The sequence below is a fragment of the Oreochromis aureus genome, linkage group 11 (assembly GCF_013358895.1).
Source record: "Oreochromis aureus strain Israel breed Guangdong linkage group 11, ZZ_aureus, whole genome shotgun sequence".
Taxonomy (NCBI): Eukaryota; Metazoa; Chordata; class Actinopteri; order Cichliformes; family Cichlidae; genus Oreochromis; species Oreochromis aureus.
This window is the reverse complement of record NC_052952.1, coordinates 32377193-32400109: the sequence shown is the minus strand read 5'-3', so window position 1 is coordinate 32400109 and position 22917 is coordinate 32377193. Positions and strand designations below refer to the sequence as shown.

At 40.3% G+C, this 22917-nt stretch overlaps 2 protein-coding genes across 2 annotated transcripts in view; one reads left to right on the top strand and one right to left on the bottom strand.

Annotated features, from left to right (window-relative positions):
* Positions 1–1396: 1396 nt before the first annotated feature.
* Positions 1397–5145, top strand: vwde (von Willebrand factor D and EGF domains). Its single transcript, XM_031758549.2, has 5 exons — positions 1397–2041; positions 2166–2261; positions 2580–2684; positions 3789–3884; positions 4316–5145. The coding sequence occupies exons 1-5, from the start codon at positions 1834–1836 to the stop codon at positions 4426–4428; spliced, it is 618 nt and encodes a 205-aa protein (XP_031614409.1). The 5' UTR covers positions 1397–1833; the 3' UTR covers positions 4429–5145.
* Positions 5146–5370: 225 nt separating this feature from the next.
* vwdel (von Willebrand factor D and EGF domains-like) overlaps positions 5371–22917 on the bottom strand; it is a 31143-nt gene continuing 13596 nt past the window's right edge. The window contains exons 14-31 of the mRNA XM_039619734.1: positions 18948–19112; positions 17537–17641; positions 14955–15069; positions 13306–13562; positions 12353–12572; positions 11475–11612; positions 11186–11392; positions 10568–10942; positions 10132–10227; positions 9927–10022; positions 9724–9819; positions 9494–9589; positions 9169–9264; positions 8402–8497; positions 8220–8315; positions 7434–7529; positions 6516–6613; positions 5371–5803 (exon numbers count right to left, since the gene is read on the bottom strand). Of these exons, the coding sequence (XP_039475668.1) occupies positions 5789–5803; positions 6516–6613; positions 7434–7529; positions 8220–8315; positions 8402–8497; positions 9169–9264; positions 9494–9589; positions 9724–9819; positions 9927–10022; positions 10132–10227; positions 10568–10942; positions 11186–11392; positions 11475–11612; positions 12353–12572; positions 13306–13562; positions 14955–15069; positions 17537–17641; positions 18948–19112 (2463 nt within the window). The 3' untranslated portion in view covers positions 5371–5788. The remainder of the gene's footprint in view (positions 5804–6515; positions 6614–7433; positions 7530–8219; positions 8316–8401; positions 8498–9168; positions 9265–9493; positions 9590–9723; positions 9820–9926; positions 10023–10131; positions 10228–10567; positions 10943–11185; positions 11393–11474; positions 11613–12352; positions 12573–13305; positions 13563–14954; positions 15070–17536; positions 17642–18947; positions 19113–22917) is intronic.

The window sequence follows — 22917 nt, the reverse complement described above, 5'->3', positions numbered from 1 at the left end:
GTATTTTGCTTACACTGATTGGGCAGCACTGTACTCTTATATTTGCTTCTGGAAGTACTTTATTGGTAAACAAGTGATTTCCTCTTTGGATTTTTAACACGATGGCATTCATCTTTGTTATTATTCTTTATCTTCTTTGGTGGTTACGCAGGCTAACTGCTGATTAGCAGGTTGAATATAGTGCATTATCAACTAAACCACATTAAGGTATCCTTCTGCAAATAAGCATCAACCCTTTTTTTCCTCCACAGGACTATATTGATTTAGAGCCGTACAAAGAGTGACTCAACACATTATCACCAGTTTCAGAAAAAATATTATTACCAAAGAAATTTAAATCTTGTACTTGGAGTAGTCCAAGTATTATGCAAACTCTGTTTATTCTGAGCTCACAGAACTCAGAATAAAGAAGCACTGTTCACTTTTACTGAAAAATGCAAAACACAGAGAATCAAACAGAAAGCTACTTTTCCTGTTTGGTCTCTGAACAGCTTTAAGGCAGCAGAGAGAAGAACCACATCCGCTACTGACTGGTTGTGTTATTGTCATTACAACAGAACTTCCCCCTCACCCCGTCCTTCATATAGGCCCAGGGTTTCTTTTCACCAAACAAGAGGAAATGGTTTTTCCATATGTGCTCTACATAGACTGACATCCCAAACTCTGTCTTTCTGACAAATATAATCATAGACATTTAAAGTGTTTCTACAGTCTTTTAGATGTAACTTGTCAAAATCACTGTGAAATATGTACTCAGTATAAAATACTGCACTTTTCTTTTGTTGCATATTTCACAGTAGTTTCTTTAAATCAAAATAAAACCTTAGATATGTAGCCATGAAAAATAATACTTTGCACAAATTATGAATTATGTGCCTTAGAAATCAATCCTTGCTGTTATAACAGAAGTGAGTGAGATGTTGTTTAAATACCACTAGTTATAGGTACTGTAACTTGAATAAAGTTAAATATTTGGGTAAAGTGAGCTTCCTGTATGTGAGTATAAATATTAGAAAAATCAGTTGTGCATCATCTTTTGTGTCTCATTTTGCGGAGCAAATGTTGTACTAGAAAATACCAAGTATAGTGAGTATAGTTACTCAACAAATGTGCCTATGTACCAGAAACTTGTCCATTTATTTCATCCAGCCACCTTATGGTAGACTGTCCCAAACAGGATCGATCAGGATTCAACAGCAGTTAGCAGTGTGTACCTTTCTGCACTTCATACAGGTGAGCTCTCACGGTTGTTGAAACAGTTTTATTTTATGGTTAGCAAAAAAATCAAAACAAACTACACTACAGATTTTTTTTATTTATTCATTTATTTATTTATTCCACAATCCTAGACCAGGCATTCTGGAGCAGTTATATTACTTTCTTTGTGGGTGCTTTTTATTGCATTTTTTATTTATTGTACAATGAACAGACTGCAAATACAATCAGATTACTCTTAAATACTTCTTTTGGGTATACATGTTTTAGGGCCTAATTTAATTGGTATCCTTAGCATCTCTGTCGTAACTCCAGACAAACTATTGGGAAACTTGTTGTGGCAGAGTCAAACTTTTTACTTCATGTAACCCCACTACGTAATCTGCACGGTGGTCTAACCAATATGTTTCATGCAAATATGGACTGCATAGGTTTGATCCAAAGTCTTCAAAATCAGCCCCAGCCCCCACCCCAAGGCGCTCTCCCTGCTCCGCCTCACCACCACCATCCTGGCCGAGAAGTTTTCCCTGTTTCTTCAGGAGACTTTCTCCTCCTCCATCTCCATCCACCGCTTCGCTTCTTTTCACTCCTCATTTGAGCAACAAAGCACATCCGGCCATGGGGTTTGCACCTCTCCTGTTTGCCTCGTTGATGTCGCTCGCCGGTGTGTGCTCCGGAGGCTCGGACGCGCCCCGGGGCGTCGCGGTCGGCTTCGTCTTTGACCTGAAAGCGAAGTGCGAGCCGCCGTGCGAACACGCCGGAGTCTGCATCCGCAACAACACATGCTTCTGCTCCCGGGGCTACGAAGGAGAGACCTGCCAGTATGGTGACGTGACAAACCTTTTATCTGCGCGTACTTGCAAATTCATTTAAAGTGACAAAGACTTGTGAGAAAGAAGGTCAAAACTTTGAAGCCTATTAAAAAAAACCTGTGGTGGATGTTTTTGCAGCCAACTGTTATCCCAAATGTAAAAATGGAGGAGTGTGTCTTCGCCCTGGAAAATGCAGATGTCCTCCTGGATTTGGAGGAAGATACTGTCACAAAGGTAAACGAGTTCATGGGAGCGGGACAGTTCTAATACATTAAGTGTATTAACATGTGTGTGTCATGATGACAGTTGTTCTCTGCTTTTGGTGTATTTTCCTGCTCTATTCATTTGTATTCAGTTTACTATTATTCAGCTAGAATGCTACACACAGTATTCAGCTGTTGCTCACGTACTGCCTCATTTGTTTGTCTAAGTTCTTAAAACATTTTATGGATTCGATTTTTTTAAATGTGTCTTATTAAGTTTATGAATGCATAAGTCTATGTGTGTGTGTGTGTGTGTGTGTGTGTGTGTGTGTGTGTGTGTGTTTTGCAGTGATGTGTGATGGGGGATGTTGGAACGGAGGAGAATGCACCGCTGTCAACGGCGTGGCCAAGTGCATCTGCCCTTCAAGCTGGGCCGGATCAAAATGCCAAGAGGGTTCGTTTATGGCTGTATCTAATTACCCAATTAACACAGAGGTCAAAGGTGCCAAATGGAGCTGCTTTCTCAGCTGGAGCTGTTCATCAGCTGCAGACATTAGTGGATGTTTAAGGCTTTTTATGGCTCCAAGTTGCTGTCACCAAGGGAAGCAACAGTCAGTCTGACTTAGTGGATGAGGCAGACATGCAGGTGTAACAGCTGGAGAGCTGTGGTGAAGTTTGTAATATTGGCAGAAAACTACAGTTCAGTTTGAACTGGAAAAAACAGGAAAGATTGAAAAGCCATTTTTTTATGTCTACCAAGATTTTTCTTCAAAAGAAACTCAGACTTGACTTTTTAGTGATGAGTCCTGCAAATCTGTCGTTAGACTGCATGCATTCTCCATGTGAAATTAAGGATCAGTTGGACTCTAGCAATCCATCTTCTGTGGTCTAGATTAAATATTCAGCCTTGCTGCTCTTCTAGGATTAAAGCTGTTTCATTCATTAGCTGACTCGATGACTTCCTAAGCTCATTTTCCTTATTTGCTAGCATACACATTGTACACATCGGGTCAGTGATACTGGGAGGGCTTAAATCTAGTATGAACTCCTTCTCTTATATGCATGGCACTAATTTTACTAGTACAGCATCAGCATAAAACCACAATTAACTTAGCAACCAACAAAACAGACCAATCACATGCTAAACGTAATGTCATAGCATAGTTACATATGTAGTTAAGCAGGAATCATAAAGGCCAGGATGATGCTTGAGCAAGTGAGCCATATGCTGAAGTGCTGCAGGGACCTGCAAAGCTCGGTGGGGTCTGTGGATAATATAGTGAAGGCCTGATCTCTTCCTGTCCATTCTTTACTGTCACCGTCCAATAAAGGCTGAAAGTGCCTGAAAAACGTCACATGTGCATGTACCAATGGTACATTACAGCCGCTACTGCCACTGTATGGTCTGACCAAAGTTAAATTTTCACATTTGACTTTTGTCTGAATTAAATAAAAATATTTTCATGTTTTCACAAAACACAAACTTTTATTGTAAGTTTTTCTTTTTCATATTTCTGTTCCACGCTGAGTGAACCTCTATGGTTTGTTTCCCATGCAGCAATTTGTCCCCAGGGCTGCAGGAATGGAGGTCTGTGTGTGGCTCCAGGAATCTGCAGCTGTGTGGAGGGATGGTTGGGTGGTGCCTGCCATACGGGTGAGTACAAACTTTTCCCAAAGACCGATAACGTTTTGCTGTGCACATTTGATGAGACCAGTTTAAAGAATAATTGAGGAGTCTCAGATGTACAGAGTCGTGTTATGACCCCAGTTCTGAGGCTGGCCCTCCACTGGGACCATTTATTCCTTATGATAAACAGTCGTTTTCATTTCATCCAGTTCCAGTACTTTCTGCTCTCTTGACTACATTGCACCATTCTCACACCAGTGCATTTTACATACCCGATTTTTCTCTTTGCACCTTGGATTTGCTTTTCAGCTTAGTGTATTTCCAGATGTCACAACACTTCACACCTTTGAGACCAGCTGCTGGAGTTTATGATGCTAGAATTGACAAGCTCTTCAATCATTTCCCATTCCCCTGGTTTTATAAATAGTGCCTGTGCTTTTGTTTCCGTTTGTCTGTAGCTGTATGCAGTCAGCCCTGCTTGCATGGAGGGAAGTGCATTTCTCCCAACAAATGTCGCTGTCGACCTCCTTTCTCTGGACCTCGCTGCGAGGAGAGGAAAAAGTCCCACTAGTGCACCCAAGAATCAAACAAGGTTGTGGGGTGATTACGTTTTTATACCTGGAACGTAGTTAGTTTTACAGCAACTGTGTGGAAAAGATGGATGTAGCCACTATGATGTCACCCTTAAAGTTAGTAAAGACCCGTCTTGGGAGTTTTAAAAACAGGCTGGAAACACCATGAAATGTACCCTCTTTCTCACCTATTTTACTGTAAATGTGAACATAACTTGCAAATTTAACATCATGCTGTAGTCAATAAATGTTTTTTCTATAGACTTATATACAGTCAGACTGTGGGATTGGTGGTCTCAGTGATCTCTTTTAAAAAGCAGCTAAGAAGTCATCTTTTCAAACTTCCTTTTGGGTAGCATTTATGTCTTTATTTCTAGTATTTTGTTGTGAAGCACTTTGTAATGTTTATCTTGAAAGTGCTATATATAAAAACAATTTTACTTTAACTTACTTTTTTGCAACCAGTTGGCCCCTGCTGTTCATTAGAAATGAGGCTGGTTTAAGGTACTTCAGCAGTGGTTTCACATTTCAGACAAAACATTCATCCCTCTTTTTATATAAAGTGTACCGTTTTAGCTTGTTTTTAACATTTGCTATATAATTTTTAAATATTGAATGTGTTTTATGTTGTCTAAACACACAATATACTGTAATTTGTCATTAAATGAAGAAAAAATGTTATGCATTGTTGAAGCTCATTAAAAAAAAAAGAGAGATTTATAGACATTGTCTTTATTATAGTACCACCGTGTAATGTGGAGAAAAATATAGGGCTTAATATATAGTACAGAAGGCGTAGAAAACAAGCCCTATATACAACCTCAACACCATCGTTGCTTTCATCCATATTTGCCAATAAATGTATAACAGACTCAAACAGGCCTGATCAGGCAATATATTAATGACAGCAAATAAAGAAAACTAAATAAATGCAACTTTTGTTAATCTGCAACATATTCATATCAAAGCCTTTATTATGCTTACTGAAGAAGCAGGTTCAAGCTGTTTTTTTTTTTTCATAAGAAAGAAAGCAACAGTGCACACCTAAAATGTTTGATGGCAATAACCTCCACCATGTTATTTTTCTGAACAAAATACTGTGCAGCGGCACACAGGCCTGCATAAAATACACTGTCAATACATTTAAGAGAGGGGTGTTACTTTGAGCCTTGAGGTAGTGATCTACACAGGAAAAGACAAGTGCAATATATGAAATCGCTCTGTTACTGTTCTAATGTGCACACAGCCACACATTACAGCACATGCCAGTATCCACAGTCTCACTCATACACACCACAGGTTATGGTGCTCTCTTTGTTCTTTGTGGCTTCTTTAGTCACATTCCCGATTCGTTCCCCATCATGCTTGTGATGCCTGTGAAGCACAAAAAAAAATAATTCAGGTTTCACTTAAAAAAAAATATTTAATTTGTTTGGTGCCGTTTTATTTGATGCAATGAGTCCCAAAATGTAGCCTGCAGCCCCCTAGTGGGCCATGAAAGTACTGCATGTGCTCCACGGGGCTATTTGCAGTTAAAAAATAAATTTGAAATAACCATAAAATACATATGATTAAAAAAATGTAAATTTTTAAAAAGTAATAAGAGGTTATAAAATAAAAGCAGTGTGTTAAATTCGAGGTTTTTCTGATGTATATTTGATCTGACTTTTTAAAAATATATCTTAACATTAGTAGAAAGAGATTGAATTGAATAGTGGTTATCAGCAGTCAGAAAGAATTAAACAGAGAAATTTTTTTAAAAAAGGAACAGAAGATAAAAAAAATCTGAAAAAAATACTGAGTTGTGCATTTTTGTGAGATGCACAAAAGGCGCCTATTAGTTTTTTGGTGTGTCATTAATATCACATTTCTCTTACAGACGCTATATGTTTTGGATTTACTTTTTATACCCTGCAATATTAAAACAGAACTAAACATTTCAGTCATCTAGACCAACAATATTCATCTAATGAAGCTTTGTTCTATGACTCTATTGTAAATCTTATAAATCTACAAACCCTGGAGTTATCAGTGCTCTTTATGACTTTTCCCACCGGGATATGTTAACCGTGACCCCATTTCTCACCTTTATTGCACAAGTCAGTCCCTTGTAGCCTTTCCGACAGTGGCAGTAGTCAGGCAGCACACACCTGCCTCCGTTCAGACACCGCTGTTTACACACCGCTGGAGAGAAAGTCACAATTAAAACATTTGATCTCTTATTGTTTTTCTTTTCATGGTTGATTCCTGTTAAAATCAGAAAAGACAGTAAGACACATTCATGTTATGCTCATTAATGCAGTGTCTTATATGTGAAAAAAATGTGTTTTATATGTGTTTGCTGTGAACAAACTGGTGAAATCCATTTGTGTTTCTATTCAGTAAAACAGGGTAGCTGTAATAAGCTAGCTACACATTTTGCTCACCCTTAATTCTCTTCTTTTAAGTCTTTTATTATATTTCAGGGGGTCTGCTTGACTGTCATTTGGAAACACTTGAAACACACGATCAAAACAATTATCTGCAAAAAAGAACTTAAAGGAAAAGCAACAATCATATCTTCTGCTTCGCTATTTTAAACAAAGTGATTTCAGTCTGCAAACTCTCCAGGGCAGACGGCCTCTTGCCCTGTGACAGCTGGGAATAGGCTCTAGCCTGCCCACGACCCTGAATTGGACAAGTGGAAGGAAATTGATGGATGGATGAATCTCAATCTTCATCAAATTGTGTGTTTTTCCTTTGCTCGAGTTCATCTCTCCAAGAAGTATCCTGTAATTTGGTACATTAGTTTTTGTGTATTCATCCTGAGAGTTAAGGAGACAGCAGTTCTCCTTTTGGCAGAGGAACAGTTTAATTTGGTTCAGCAATAGTTCAGGAAAATTGGTTATAAAGTAGTCCAAGTTAAAGAATTTGGTATGTACCTTTGCCAGATTTTACCTAACAAAAAAACTGAGCTGTTACTGCAGCTGTTAGTGATATTATCACATCTGAGGAACAGACTCACCTGTTTGACACTGAAGGCCTTCCCAGCCAGCGGGACAGTGGCAGGTGTTTGGTCCTACACACTCGCCACCATTTTTACACTTTTGTAGACACACAGCTAAAATAAGAACAGTGAGGGAGGCATGAACACCAAAGCAGCTTCTAAAAGGTTTTATCTCAGAATCCCTGACTGGACTGAACAGATAGGTAAAAGGTTAAAACCCAAAGTGCTGAGATTAGGCATTTGCAGGTCAGCCAGAAAAGATCTTTAGCTGTGCTAAATTAAAAAGAAAATATGACTTTCTAGCCACTAAAATAAGTTTTAAGAACCAAAAAATAAATAAATAAATAAATAATGTTTGCCTGGAAGCCTGAATTCTGGGCAAAAAAAGCGAACATTTTTTGGTTTTTAATGTATCTCACCGTCCTTCATTTTATGTAGTTCTTGTTAAAAGTGGATGCCGTCTTGAAGGCAAGACGATTTAAAAGATTTGCATGAATAAATGTCAAGCATATGAATATTCATATGAATATTAAAATATAAATAGGAGACAATTGTGTGCTTTTAAGATAATTTCTTACAACAACTACTTAGTGTATGACCTCTTTATCTTCATGTTTATGGCATCATTTTCTCTGCTGTAGCCTCACTTTGTTATTGTGTAGTGTTATAACCCAACCCAACCTAAACCTAAACCAAAGTATAAGAAATGAAGCTGATTGAATTACATGTTTTTTGGAACTGTAGCTGGTAATTTTTTATTTGTTGTGTATTTTATGTGTATGAAGACATCCATGCATCACTCACGTATGTTACACCTCTTCCCTCTCCATCCAGAAGCACAGGAGCAGATATTGGGTCCCACACACTTGCCTCTGTTCATGCACATAGGCTCACACACACCTGGAACAAATTAAAATCCAAATGTTTAAATTGTGAGCTGTTACTTTGAACAGTACTTCAAATATTTAGGCTGTGATATCACTTACTCTTTTGACACCTTTTTCCTGTGTAGCCTTCAGGGCAGGAGCACACATTGTTTCTCATACATTGACCTCCATTCTTGCAAGGAGGATTACAAACAGCTGAAAGACAGCAATATTAAACTGTGAGGAACCCAGAAAATGGACATTTCAATCAGACTGAAGCTTAGAGATTGGATTTTATAGCAACATTGATATGACTTAAAAGAGAGGAAATGCAACATTTAGGTGTGTTTTGTTGAAAAAGCATCACTTCACTTCTCTCAGGCATTCTCAACAGATGTTAGCTATTATGAAAGATAAACAGAGTCAAGAAACTATTTGAAATCTCAGTAAGCTGAATATGTTTGTAACTAGGGCACAGCCTGTTCACAGAGATTGCAACCCTGGTTACTCTCTACCATGGGGCAGCATTTTGCCAGTGGGTGTGCTAAATGTGTAAAATATGTATGCTGCTGGTTTGAAATATTAGCAAAAATATGATACTCATTTATTTAAATGACCTCACACTGCACAGTTCTCACTCCTGTCTGCAAGTTACTAGTAGATGCCATTAACATTACTTGCAATGTGCAGAGAAGAGAGACAAACCTACAGAGATTTCTGCAGTTTAATAAATGTATGTCAGTGCTTTTTGCTGTTTCAAACAGAAAGCAGCCTCAGGCTTTTGCTAGTTTTAATAAAAATGAAAGTCAGTCTGTATGAATTGCTGGAAATATTTGAGTATAATTTCTCATTGTATTAATCATTGTATGTATTCATCTCAAGCTTACCAATTTGACACTGGGAGCCAAAGAAACCACTGGGACAGGCACATACGTTAGGCTTAACACAGGTTCCTCCATTCAGACAGACGGGTTTACAGAGCGCTGCAGGTGGCGTAAGGTACAAAAAGCTTTATTAAGAGCCAACATATGTACTTTTAGATTTACAGTATAAATAAGAGAAAAGGTTCCTGCAGTACTGATATATATTTGAGTGCTTATGTGCAAGTCAGATTCAGTTTTATGCCACTTAATTATGCTGTCAGAATTAAACACTCCAACAGAAGGAAGCTGCAGTCTGAATGCATGCTTAGCTACAGGTCGTGTTTCTTGCCTGAGTTGCACGTCGGTCCGTACCAGCCAGGTTGGCATTTGCAGACATCAGGAGAAACGCACACGCCTCCATTTTCACAGTGCCTGTTACACACCACTGACAGACATAAATCATGTAGTGCAATCCTAGATTAAACTGACCCACTTAAACAAAAGAGGGACTGATCGATGCATTGTGGAGGTTTATGTAAAATGTAAAAACACTGCAAAAACACTTAAGTCACATCTCACTGATTTCACATCGTGGTCCCACGTAGCCGTAGGAGCAGGTACAGAGGTTTCTAGCCAGGCAGGTACCTCCATGCTGACAGGGTGGCTCACAGCTCGCTGAACACAAACAGTGACACTCCTCAGTATTCTGCGAGCAATGCAAGTATGTAAGCAATGTAAACCAGTCGGCAGTTTTGACTGGTTCGACTATGACTCCAGGTTACCTTCCTCACAGGTGGGCCCTCCGTAGCCTGCAGGACATTTGCACACATTTGGTTTCACACACTTCCCCTGGTTTTTACAGTCAGGCCGGCAAATGGCTGGGAGGAAAGGAAACTGTCAGCTTTAAAAAATACAACCAGACCTTGAGATATATGAGCCAAATCCAGAGGCGAGTGTGAATTCATTAGCTCACGCTCTGTTTCTCACCTATGTGGCAGCTGTATCCAGTGTAACCGCCTTTGCAGGTACAGGTGTTTGGTAGAGTGCACTCCATGTTCCGCCCACATGGATACCTGCAAACAGCTGAAAACAAAGTACATTTGTATGTTTCAGAAGGGCAAACAAAAGTTGCCCAATTGAGGGTTCATTTCATCATTTCAGACCAAGACCACACAGAGCTAACCAAAATCCACCATGACTATAAGGTACAGTTGTGAGATAACATTTAATACTGAAGCATTTTGTGGTACTAAAATATCACTTTTTCACCTTCACTTTTTTTTTTTTGCAAGAGCCAAAGTTGCAAGAGTTTTTTTACCAAAGGAAAATTCATCAACATTGTTATTAAAATCATTTCTTTAGCACTTTTGTTGTCAGTTTAATTTATTCTGTCATGAAAAGTAGAAGTATAAGAGCACTCTACCTTTACATGTGACTCCATCTCCGGTGTAACCGTACGGGCAGCGGCCACACCTGAAGGACCCAGGCACAGGCTCACAAGAGACACCAGGGAAGCAGGGAGAGTCAGCACAGGTTGCATGGGGAGCTGCTGACCCCCATCTGACCCCTGTGGAGAGGTCAGGGGTCAACTCCACCCCACTGGGCTGACCCTTGTGGACAGTGGGAGCAAATGGTCTGACTGTGGTGTGATCCTGTGGAGTCGCTGTGCTTTTTCTGTCAGCAGGAGAAAGTCTCCTGATATTTGTTGCTTCTGGTCTCGTCCTCCTGTCAGGAGGTCGTCTGTTTGAGGAGGAAGAGGTGGAAGTGGAATTTGATCTGGTGACCTGAAAATAAGTGACTTACAAAGTCATAGAAATACAGGCTTTATTGTCAACATTATTCAAAACATTCCACTTATATATTGCTGAATAATATCCAGAAAAACTTTAGACTTGTCTTACTTTCACAGACACGCATTTAAACAATTTTGTAAACAAAATCAGATGAAGAAATGGAGGCAAATTATACACGTATACCCAACTTATTTCATTCTTTTACAAGGTGCACAAAGCCTAAGGTGCATAAATTGCTCCACTCTCACCTGCTGATGTACATTTCTGGCCATTTCCATGCAGACCAGCAGGGCAGGGTCCACAGACGAAGCCTGCTGAAACATGGATGCTCTCGAAACACTGCACCCCTGGGTAACACGGCCCTCTGGAGCACGGAGACAAACCCGACGGTTTGGACCTCAACGAAACCTGTGGTACCCTCACTGGTTTCACCACCGCTTCAGCCACAGACTCTCCTTCAAAACAAATGGATGGAAATGTATAAATGTTCTCTAAGGTAGAACTACACATAACTATACAAATAAAATGTAGACTTACGTATGCAATTTTTCCCATCACCACTGTATCCTTGTGGGCACGATCCACAAAAAAAAGAGCCTACTGTGTTGTTACAGCCCACCCCAGGGAAACAAGGCTGTGAGACACACTCATCTATATCCTCTCTGCATGTACGCCCTGACAACACATGAAACATCACACCTTATGAGGAAACATGGAATCAATTTCAATAAATAAACAATTATTTATGTGTAATTGTAAATGTGTAATTTTTTTTTACTATCTTTGTATAGCACTTTGACCAACATTTTGTTGTTATTAAATGTGCTATATAAATAAAGTAAAGTAAATAAAAAGAAAAGTTGTTTCTTTCTTGCATGGATTTAAGAATTCTGCACAGATTGAACTTTCAGTTTATATGTGAAAACGGCTTACGTGTTGGCCTCCATTTTGAACACAGTAAGCTCAGGATGTGACTAAATCTGTAGGTCCTGATTTTTCAAAGTATTTTCAAAGCATTTCAGTAAGATGAGTGAGTTAGTGAGCACTAGTGACTAATTTAAAGCATTTATTTGAGTATAAACACAAAGTCAAAGCTGTAACCGGAAGTAATATAAGTCTGTCTTCAAAGGAGGTTCTCAAGGGAAAGTCAGCACAAAACTCAAGTATCTGCATTCAGTTTATAGTATTTCCGAGGACAGATAAGGTTTTATTGTGAGCACTCAGAACTGTAAACACCTAAAGGAGTGTCTCGCAGTCATGTTACAACATTTCTCAGCACTGGACTGAAAGAGTGGAACGCAATAAAAGGGCATCACAATTATCCGGGAATTACAGTAAAGTTAGTGCGGTAAGGACCACAGGTAGAATAATATTGAAAAGATTAATCCTCCTTGTAGTTAAAGGAAACAGCTGACCTGTCATTCCAGGTGGGCATACACAGGAGAAGGAGTTGAGCCCATCTATACAGAGACCCAGTCTGCAGGGATTTGGTTTACAGTCATCGATGTCCACCTCGCACCTCTTCCCTGTAAATCCATCAGGACACACACACACGTATTCCCCACTGCCGGCAGGGAGGTTGACGCTGGCGACACATGAGGCACCGTTCAGGCATTCACAGGAGCGCACAAACACCTAGAGAGGAAAAGGTTTCTTATCATCTACACATCTGAACTTCAGTCACACAAGTTTGTTCTCTTAGACACACTGAACGAGACACATGAATGTAGTTACAGAAATCAGAAAACAAAAAATCAGTGTTAGTTAATCAGTTATTCTGTGTACGCTGAATTGTGCAACATCATATTAAAAAAATGAAAAAAAAAACCTGATTTAGTCTACATGCTGACACCTTTGTGCAGTTTTTTGGTGGAAACACTTGCTCAGTGTGTACTGCAGTTACACCTTACAGAGAAACCTCAGGCCCCAAACTACATACTGTACACCAGTATCTCCCTCTAGTGGGAGAAGGCAGCAATAACGGCACAATAACTTCCAAAATTTCAACATCTTACAGCAGAAAAAAAACCACAGGCTATTAACACTAAATGTTGCTTGTACTTGCTTACTGTCGTGGCTTATTGGCATGTCTTCTGTGAAAAAGGTTGGCTGACAACCAAAGGCAAATCTGATCAACACCACAACTTTGTGTTATTTGAAACTGGACTACAGATCAAAATTTCTCTGTTTGAAATTCAAAAAGGATGAATTTAAGCATTGGCATCAAATCTACACTCAGTTATAGAGCTAAACCAACTTTAAATGAAATTTAATTGAAATTATTAAATGAATAATTCTTTTGCATGACATGCATGTAGATCTGTACTGACCATCAACACTACATTTACATTAATGAGCCCAGTCTTACCTCTACAGAGGCTCTGGTCTCAGCGTTACAGTCGTCAGTCACTGTGAATTGGAAAGTGTGTTTGTTGGTGGGTTCAGCTGTGGCCTTCCACATCAGCAGACCAGCTGGAGACAGAGATGCCCCTTCAGGCCCTGATAGCAGGGTGAAAAGAACCGGGGAGCCCTCAGGGTCTCGAGCATTTAGCTGGTAAATGAAATTCTCCCCCTGAAAGGACTGCAGAGGCAAAGTCAGCGACTGGAGCAGCGGAGGCTCATTGTCTGAGGGAAAATAGAAAAGAAGGGACTCGAAATAAGGTACTAAATAAACCTACGTGTGACTGGCTCAGAGTGGCTGAAAGGTGGGTGTGAAAAGGTGGTGTGTGGCAGGAAGGATAAAAAAAACTGTGCAGATAAAATTCATAAAATTCATAACTAACTTGGAAAAACAGTTTGGTTTGATGATGCCAGACCAATAGATACACCATATTACAGCATTTCTGCGTGCCAAAGTTTAGACGTTTTTATGGGAAAACATTTTGGGAAATATATATTTTTCCATATAATATAAACATAAAAATGTTTTATGTTTATATAATGTTGTGATAACAGGTCCACCTCATCACTGCTGCTGGATTTGGAAACTGTGGATTTTTGATACCAGCTCTAATCAGCAGCTATGACCCTTCATCCAACATGAGGACACTTTTAAATAGAAGTTGATGTTTATTTTTTGTGCAAGTTTGAGGTCCGCGGTGGAATCGCAGCGAACATGGAAGCTTTCTGTACATGCCCTTGAAGGTTACCTTGAATGGAAAATTGGCCAAATTCAAAGCAGATTAGAACTTTTTGATCAAACCTTTTTGTAACCATTACAAGATCCCCAGTTTGATTACAAGAGGAGACACAAGTCCAGGAAGGGCATCTGGGGTAAAAACCCAGCAATTCAAACATGCCTGTGAAAAAGGAAGTAGCCAGAAGTAGCCTTTATAAAGAGGGCATTTCGTGCACCATTTACACCATTTAGCTGCAAGAGTGGGCAGTTTTAACTTATGTCAGACAAAATTTTCATTCAGACAAATCTCTCAAAGTCTCTCTAAATCTAAATCTAAATCTCTTTGTGCCCAAACACAAACACAAAGTTAAAATTCATATATAATGATGAACTAGTTACCGTTGATAGAACATATTAACTATTTAAAAAAATCTTTTAAAAAAAGATTTTAAAAAATCAGTTTTATGTTCTTGTTTCATTGTGTTAACAGATAAATGATTGATGAACTGGTGGAATCAGCGTAATGAATAATCAACACATTGACTCCTGTTTGGTTATTTTGTCAGTTTGTTTGAGTGGAGCTGAGCTGCTCAGCTGCGCCTGACCTACTTTAAGCTGAAGAAGTGAAGTTGGTCTCAAAGCGTAACAGTGAGGTAAGCTGTCCTTGTATCAGTGCTGGGGGACAGAAGCAACTTCAGTGGATCCAATCTGCTGACGAAGGATCAAAACTGCCCCGAGTGACTACCAGCTACAAAACTCAGTGATGAGTATCCAACCTCAGCTCTTATGAGGAGTTTCAGTCTAACACTGTGTTACTGTACCTCACCATCAGAGTAGACACTGATAATTTTTAAAATGTGAACAAACTGCAAAACAAAGTAAGAAAGAAAAGCAGATACTCTCTGCAATGGACCAGGTGTGTTTGGATGAGTCCGGACGGCATGCGAGGCAAGGGCTGCTGGGAAGGGACTCCCCCTCATTGTAACACAGGCCATCAATGTTACAGGTTTTCTCCTGGAAATGACAAACATATATTATTTACATTAAAAATGCCTTTCATAACACACAACATGTTGTTTAGAAGCCAATTATCCAAAACTACCGGTAGTGGGGAATGTGTGTGCATGTCCAAAACACCCGTGGTGTCAGATTTAGATTCACAGTTTTGGTTTTTGTTTAGTGTACTGTATTTCAGACATTATCCATCTCTGCTTCCTGTCTTATTTGCAATTGTTTGTCAAGCCCTAATTGTGTCCGCCCAAGCCTGTGAAAAGAGTAACTTTACATATAGTCGCACAAAAGACTGAAGGTCTCTTAATTAAAGGCCTTTTTGCAAACGAAACAGTGGCTTCTAATCAGCATTTTTGGTGTTTTACATCACTATCAGATCATGAACAGCATGTATTTGATGATGTACCCACTGGAAGACGCATCTATTCCATGTCAGTTAAAATTAAGCTTTTACAACATTTTCAAAACACACCGACTTGTCTTCATTCTCTTCTTCATTATTATTAGAATGTCTAAAAATGAAATAATAGATAATTAATGAAGATTTCTGCACAGTTCTGATTGCAGCCTGAACAACAAAGGAAAGCTTTAGGGACTAAAACAAAACGCAGGATCAGACAAACTACAAACACCAAATTAAAACAGAAATAAAAGGACGGGAAATGAAAAATGAAAAACAAGGTCAAATGAGAGACAGAACACGTAGGCTGGTAACAGTAGACAGGACTATATATACACAGCAATGGTGAAAACAACAGGAGGATAGAGAAAGCTGCCAAAGGATCTATAACTGTGTATCCACCTTAAAATTATTTATACCTTTACTAATCCATGGCAGGAGAAGGACTCGTCTTTTATATCGATTTGTTGTTTCATTTAAAGATGACCAAACTTTCTGTCCTTCACTGTCGTTGTTACTGTGTTAAAAAAGGTATTGTCTGGACTGCAAGTCTGCTTTTCTAAATGTTTTTTTTCCAAATATCTAATTAGAGATATTTTATTGGCTGAAGTTTAAAATTAGTGTTTTATTAGTGTATTGTAGTTGTATAAGTAATATCAAAGCACAGCAGCAGTTAAATTTCCTCTCCGGGGCTTGCATGCTTGATTTCAGCATCTTTCTGCTTCACACCCACATTCACATAAGGCTGAAAGTTTGACTGTAATAGTTGTTGGCAGGAGCGGCTGCAGGCATAAGCAAATGTTTGGGAGCCCCGGGGTACTACAGAGTGCACAACAGCCACAGGAAATAAATGAATAGATGAGAAATCTGCAGTTATAGGTGCAGATTGCAGAAGAAAATCCTCCCTACATGTTACCAGCTGGTGGGTTTTCCCTTTTTTGCACCTGTTTAGAGCACCTGTTCGTTGGCTTGTTGGAGAGAGGGATCACAGATTCTAATATATAGAAAAAATGTTTTTTGGATTTCTGCACATTTTAAAATAGATATGAAATTACACTAGTGCAGTTTTTTGAGATGTTTAGATAGATTTCTATCATGTAGATAGAAAAATTGCTTCAAAGACATTTAAAATAACTAAAAATTATGTAAATAACTGTAAAATTATGCGAGCAACTAACTAATATTGAAAAAAAGGTTTTGGTTTTAGCAATACTAAACCCACGTGTACAAAAGATCTGCCTCTAACAACACCTGCTAATTAAGTTTTCTTAAATCTCTATTAACAGATTTCCTCACATGCATGTGCAGAATCTGAGGTCTGTTGGCCAATCACGCGTAAACTAACTTTGTGTACATGCAGGTAAACAGCCTGTGTGGAGAGCAAAGCAGGGACTGCATTTGATGAAATACAACTGCAAAGCTATTGCCTATCAAGTGATGAAATGTCACCTTTTAAATTAAAAAATTTATTTGCATTTGTAAACAATGGCTGCTGCACAGGAAGTCTTCAATCTGCAATGTGCTATCTTAAAACTGATATTGATCCTGGCTAAACAGAAGCCCTAAAAGTTAGCTGTTGCCTCTAAAGGTTTCCGTCAGCAGACTAGCTGATGTGTTTCCCAGCTGTTTTTGTTTAGTGCTGAATTATTGAGCCTATAAAGTGTTTTTAAGCAAAATACAGAGTAGTGTTCAGTTTAAAAATAAGAAAGAAAAACGGGGGGGAAGCTGAAAATTCATTAGAGCAGTTTTAATTGTTGATGCTAATGCCTTTAAATACTTGCAGTGGTTTAATTAATGGTTTATTCTAATAGCTGCTGCTTAATATAGTTTATTTTATGTACACATCATAAAAGCAGCAAGCATGTGCACGCCATCTACAGTCTACAATTTCTTGCATACCAGGCACACTCTGCAGCCCTTGCTACACCTGGATCTGTTCTTGAGCTTTGCTAGAAAGAATTAGTTCAATTAGAAATTTCACAGTTAACATATAAAGTAGCCTAAGAGCAAAAGAATTCACTCCTTGTCCAACTATGAAGTAAATTATAAAAATAATTTGAGATAGCTCACCCTCAGGGTACAGACGACTTCAGTCCTGAGGCTGCACATCTGGCAGGCTCCATCGTAAAGAGTTAGTATCTTTGCATTGCTGTAGCTGTAACCGTCATTGGAAACCTGCCATCAACAGAAGCTTGATTACTGAGAATCACTGGGAAAAGGCGTTAAACAGGCTGAAAAAGGTGAACGGTCATCACAAACAATGGGTTGTATAGTCAAAAGGCCATTTTCCTCTGGATTTTCCCATAGTTCTCACCATGGGAAAACCACCGCTCTGGGAATTCTTTCAGGGGATAAGGCTGGCCTCTCCTGAGTTTGGTACTTCTGAGTGATCCTAAAAATCTCGTGTTTGGACTTGACAGTGTTTGTTTAAACTCAGAGAAGACAATCCCAACATGTGCCAGTTTAAAAACCTAGCAGAAGCCAGACGAAGAAGAGCGGACCAAACAGAAAAAAGATTTAAGAAAAAAAAGCAAGACAGAAACAGAGTGAGTCTGTGGTGATGGTCAAGCTAGAAAATGTATAAAAAGAGGAAGATGTCTCAGTGAAAACACAAAGTGGTGAATCTAAGAAATAAAGACACTAAAAAAAATGTTGTTTCTGATCAAAGCCATTACATTTGAAAGCACTAACAAATGCACCCGTACATTCCTGCAGGTATGCACTGCATTGTCAGGATTTTGCAGCCAAAAGAACTAGCTTTCACCGTGTCTCCTACGAGTACTGTGAGTGTGAGAATGTGTGTGTGGGTGTGTATTTGTCTTTGCACCGGTCACCCTGACACAAAGAACAGAAAAGTGAGTAAAAACAGATGAGTCAGTGGACTAATTGGTCTAATCTTAGTAGATCTTCACTGCAGTGGAAATGCAGACAAACAGTGGTCTGAATGATACGAATAGCTCCCTGGAAAAAAAAAAAGGCTTTCGGTAGTCTGAATGGAAAAATAAATATTTCCAGTGTAGACTAAGAATAACTTCTTCTGTGATCTCACTGCGTTGTAAACGCTAAAGTACTCTGTAATACATTTTCACTAAACGTAACTGTGGAAACATATTTGTCAGTTGTGTAACTCAACTATTTTTTTATTCCACTGGGTTCATTTTCCTTTTTAAGCCAAACAGAAATTGGAGAAAAACCTCCAGCTGCACTCAGTGCACGCTTTCTATTACTGCATCCATGCAATTTAAACATCCTACTGCAAATTTGCTGCTGATGCATTGTTAGATTGTTATATATGTCAGAAAATAAGCATATAGTTTCATATTTATCATTAGTTTTGAGAAGCGGACAGGAGCATGAGAGAAAATGACAAACAAATGCTGTAAGAGAGGCAGAAGATGAGTTTGAAATGGGTAGGCAGGACCTAATGAAATGTATAATTTCACAGTGTGCTCTTCATAAAATGCCTGGAAACATGACTTACTTTAATTTGCCAGCGGGCCAGTGGTCTGTTTGTCACCGTTTCCAAGTCCACACCTGCAGAAACCCAGCTGTCCTCCAGGGGGAGCTGGCACTCCAAAGCCGTGTCATTCAGAAAGGTGGCCAACACAAACTGAGGCTCGTCCAGAACCCACTCCCCATCCACAAACTATAAATGCGACAAACAGGGGAAGAAGAACTAAGGTAGAACATGGTAGGATGTGTAAGGTAGTATGGTAATGTAGAAAAAAAACAGATGTATGGATAAAAAATGAAAACAACATTAACTTGGTATAAATATATTAAAAAAATCTACTGATAGAGGTCAGCCGAATTCTGCAACATCTGGCTGTAATTCGCATTCTTACAGTCATCAAAACGTGCAGCTTTGCCACTTTTTATTGATCCAGCAATATTCACCAGCACATTTAAAGACATATATCACATCTTTTAAACGTATGGTAAGATGCCAAAAGGTGGTGGATTACTGGACTTGCACTACATATGTGGATGTGTTAACAAGCAACTGTTCCAGTGCCATTGTTATGTTTACAGCTTGATACATCTTTTCCAATTACTGTATGTAAAATTACATTGATTACATTCATGCACACTTTGGTTAGCTTGTTAATGTCAGTTTAATACAAAGGACATGAATGTGTCTCATTTCCTGATTAGACTCAGGAAAACAAACTGGATCTTTGGACTTCATGTCAATAATCCAGTTAAAGATCTCTGTGATTAGTCTTTGGTCAAAGGGAAACCTAATCACTCAGTCACTGGTTGGTGGGATTTATGAGAGCATGACAAATCTAAAAGTTCTGAACAACAGTGAGGAGGATTAATTCAATCACTGAGGGAAATATAGAACCATTTCTAGTGTGGAACAAACCACAACTAACCAACAGTAAGAGCCATCAACAAAAGGAAAGAAGAAGAAAAATATGTCAGTGTCAGAAAGCAATGCTAAAGCTACCAATCTCATGGTTTCAGTGGACTTTGGAAGTTAGTGGCCCGGCGCTCTCCTCAACTTAGCGGTTTTCTTTTTATTTTGTGTATTTTTGTTTCACTTTTACTCCGATATGCAGGAGCACATATGCAGTACAGTAAAGCTGAACTGCTTGCGGTTCTAAACCACAAAAACCTCCACACCTTTGCTGACAATGACTGGGACTCAATTCCCCCTGAGATCCGGAGGGTCACCGACTCTAATTTCACCATACCACCGCTGAAGTGGCGTAGGCGACGGAGGCACAGGAAACAGAAGAGAGGGAAGAGAGCGGGGCTGAAGGCTAGGCTACGTGCTAACCCACACGGACCGGCTATTCCGAGCCTCTTCCTCACCAACTCACGGTCACTTAATAACAAGATGGACGAGCTACGACTGCGGATCACCTCACGCTGTCTGGATTACTGTGTTATGATCATCACAGAGACTTGGCTGGACTCTTTTACCCCAGACACTGCGATTGAGCTAGCGGGCCACGCTACCTTCAGAGCGGACAGGAACAAAGAGTCCGGTAAGAAACGCGGGGGAGGTCTGCTAGTGTTTGTAAACAATAACTGGTGCACCAACAACACAGTTAAAGTTGTCCACTGCTGCCCGGACATAGAATACATGATGGTTCAGTGTAGACCTTTCTACTTGCCGAGAGAGCTCACAGCGATCACAATAATAGCAGTTTATGTGCCGCCGCAAGCTAACGCTAAGTCAGCCATGGAGCTACTCCAGCGCTCCATTAATAAACAGCTAACAACGCACCCGGACTGCGCCGTGATCGTGGCAGGAGATTTTAACCACGCAAACCTGAAATCTGTCCTGCCTGGATTCTTTAAAACGTGAGCTTTCCGACGAGGAAAACAACACACTAGACCAGGTCTACACCAACATCCCAGATGCTTACAAGGCCACCCCCTGCCTCATCTCGGACTCTCTGATCATCTCTCTCTGTCCCTGATCCCTGCTTATAAACCTCTAATTCAAAGACAAAAACCATCTGAAAAATCAGTAAGAGTGTGGACCGCGGAAGCCACCACGGCCCTACAAGACTGTTTTGATAACACGAATTGGAGTGTATTTGCAGAAGGATCAGACTTGGAGGGCCACACATCTGCCGTACTCTCATACATCAGCTTCTGTACTGAGGCGTAACAACAACAAAGACTGTTAAAGTGTTCCCGAACCAGAAGCCATGGCTCAACAGTGAGGTGAGAGCCCTACTAAGAGCACGTGACAGCGCCTTCAAATCAGGAGACCAACAAGTCTACAAAGAGGCACGCCAATCTCTGGTTAAAGGCATAAAAAGAAGCCAAGCGCAAATACAAACAGCGCATCGAGGAACACTTTAACACAAAGAACTCCAGAGACATGTGGCAGGGGATCAAGACACTCACTGGCTACAAAGACAGTTGCACACAAACCAACTCCCCAGACATCACCTTACCTGACACCCTAAACCATTTCTTCGCCCGCTTTGACCAAGAAAACAGGGACACCATCACCCATCCTGCCATTACAGAGAGGGACGACGCCCCATCCAGCTGGAGCAGCACCAGGTCAGAGCCACACTGCGCAGAGTCAACGCGAGGAAAGCAGCTGGTCCTGACGGTGTAGCCGGTAGAGTGCTTAAAGCATGTGCAGACCAACTAGCAGAGGTTTTCACCACCATCTTCAACCTCTCACTGCTACAGTCTGTAGTACCATCCTGCCTTAAGTCAGCCACCATCGTTCCAGTGCCCAAGAAGAACACAGTGAGCTGCTTGAATGACTATCGTCCAGTTGCTTTAACACCCATAATTGCCAAATGTTTCGAACAGCTCATCATGTCACACATTAAAGCTGCCATCCCTGCAAACCTCGATCCACACCAGTTTGCATACAGGGCAAACAGGTCGACAGAGGACGCCATAATAACAGCTCTTCACACAGCCCTCACACACCTGGACTGTAGTAACACCTATGTGAGAATGCTGTTTGTGGACTTCAGCTCTGCCTTCAATACAGTTCAACCCCACAAACTGGTTAATAAACTAAGCAACTTAGGACTCAGCAGCTCACTGTGCAGCTGGATACTGGACTTCCTGAGCAACAGACCCCAGAACGTAAGAATGGGAGAGCACACCTCCTCCACCCTCATTCTGAATGTGGGTGTCCCACAGGGTGTGTCCTCAGTCCCCTCCTATACTCACTTTTCACCCATGACTGTTCACCTATCCACACCAGTAACACCATTATAAAATTTGCTGATGACACCACTGTCATAGGACTGATCGACAACAACAATGATTCAGCGTACAGAGAGGAGGTTCAGCATCTGAAGCAATGGTGTGACGACAACAACCTGCATCTGAACACAGCCAAGACCAAGGAGATGGTAATCGACTTCAGAAGAACAAAGCGATCTGAGCACTCTACCCTCTACATTGATGGGGAGGAGGTAGAAAGGGTAGAAAGCTTCAAGTTTCTCGGAGTCCACATCTCGGCCGACCTTACCTGGTCCACAAACATCTCCCACCAGGTAGGAAAAGCACAACAAAGGCTGTACTTCCTCAGGAAACTACGTCAGGCTCAATTACCCCAAAGACTGCTAGTAAACTTCTACCGCTCCACCATTGAGAGCCTTCTGACTTACTGCTGCACACTCTGGTTCAACTGCTGCACTGCGGGAGGACAAGAGGAAACTGCAGCGGTGGTGAGGGCAGCAGAGCGGGCAATCGGCACTTCACTAACCCCCTCAGAGACATCTATACTGGCAGACTTCAGCAGAAAGCCAGCATCATCATTAAAGACCCCTCGCACCCTGGACACTCACTTTTTTCCCCCCTTCCCTCTGGTAAACGCTACAGGTCCATCAGGTCGAAGACAAACAGACTCAACAGAAGTTTTTACCCACAGGCTGTCAAACATGCCCTACCTCCACCCTGATTGGAGGATAACTGCACTGCCAACACTCATGGACATTACACCTTATTTA

Bases quoted from the DNA above. Each gene is read 5' to 3' on its own strand.
- vwde (XM_031758549.2), top strand. From the start codon at position 1,834: ATGGGGTTTGCACCTCTCCTGTTTGCCTCGTTGATGTCGCTCGCCGGT. The intron at 2,042-2,165 runs GTGACGTGACAA...ATGTTTTTGCAG, and splicing joins AGGAGAGACCTGCCAGTATG to CCAACTGTTATCCCAAATGT. The intron at 2,685-3,788 runs GTTCGTTTATGG...TTTCCCATGCAG, and splicing joins CGGATCAAAATGCCAAGAGG to CAATTTGTCCCCAGGGCTGC.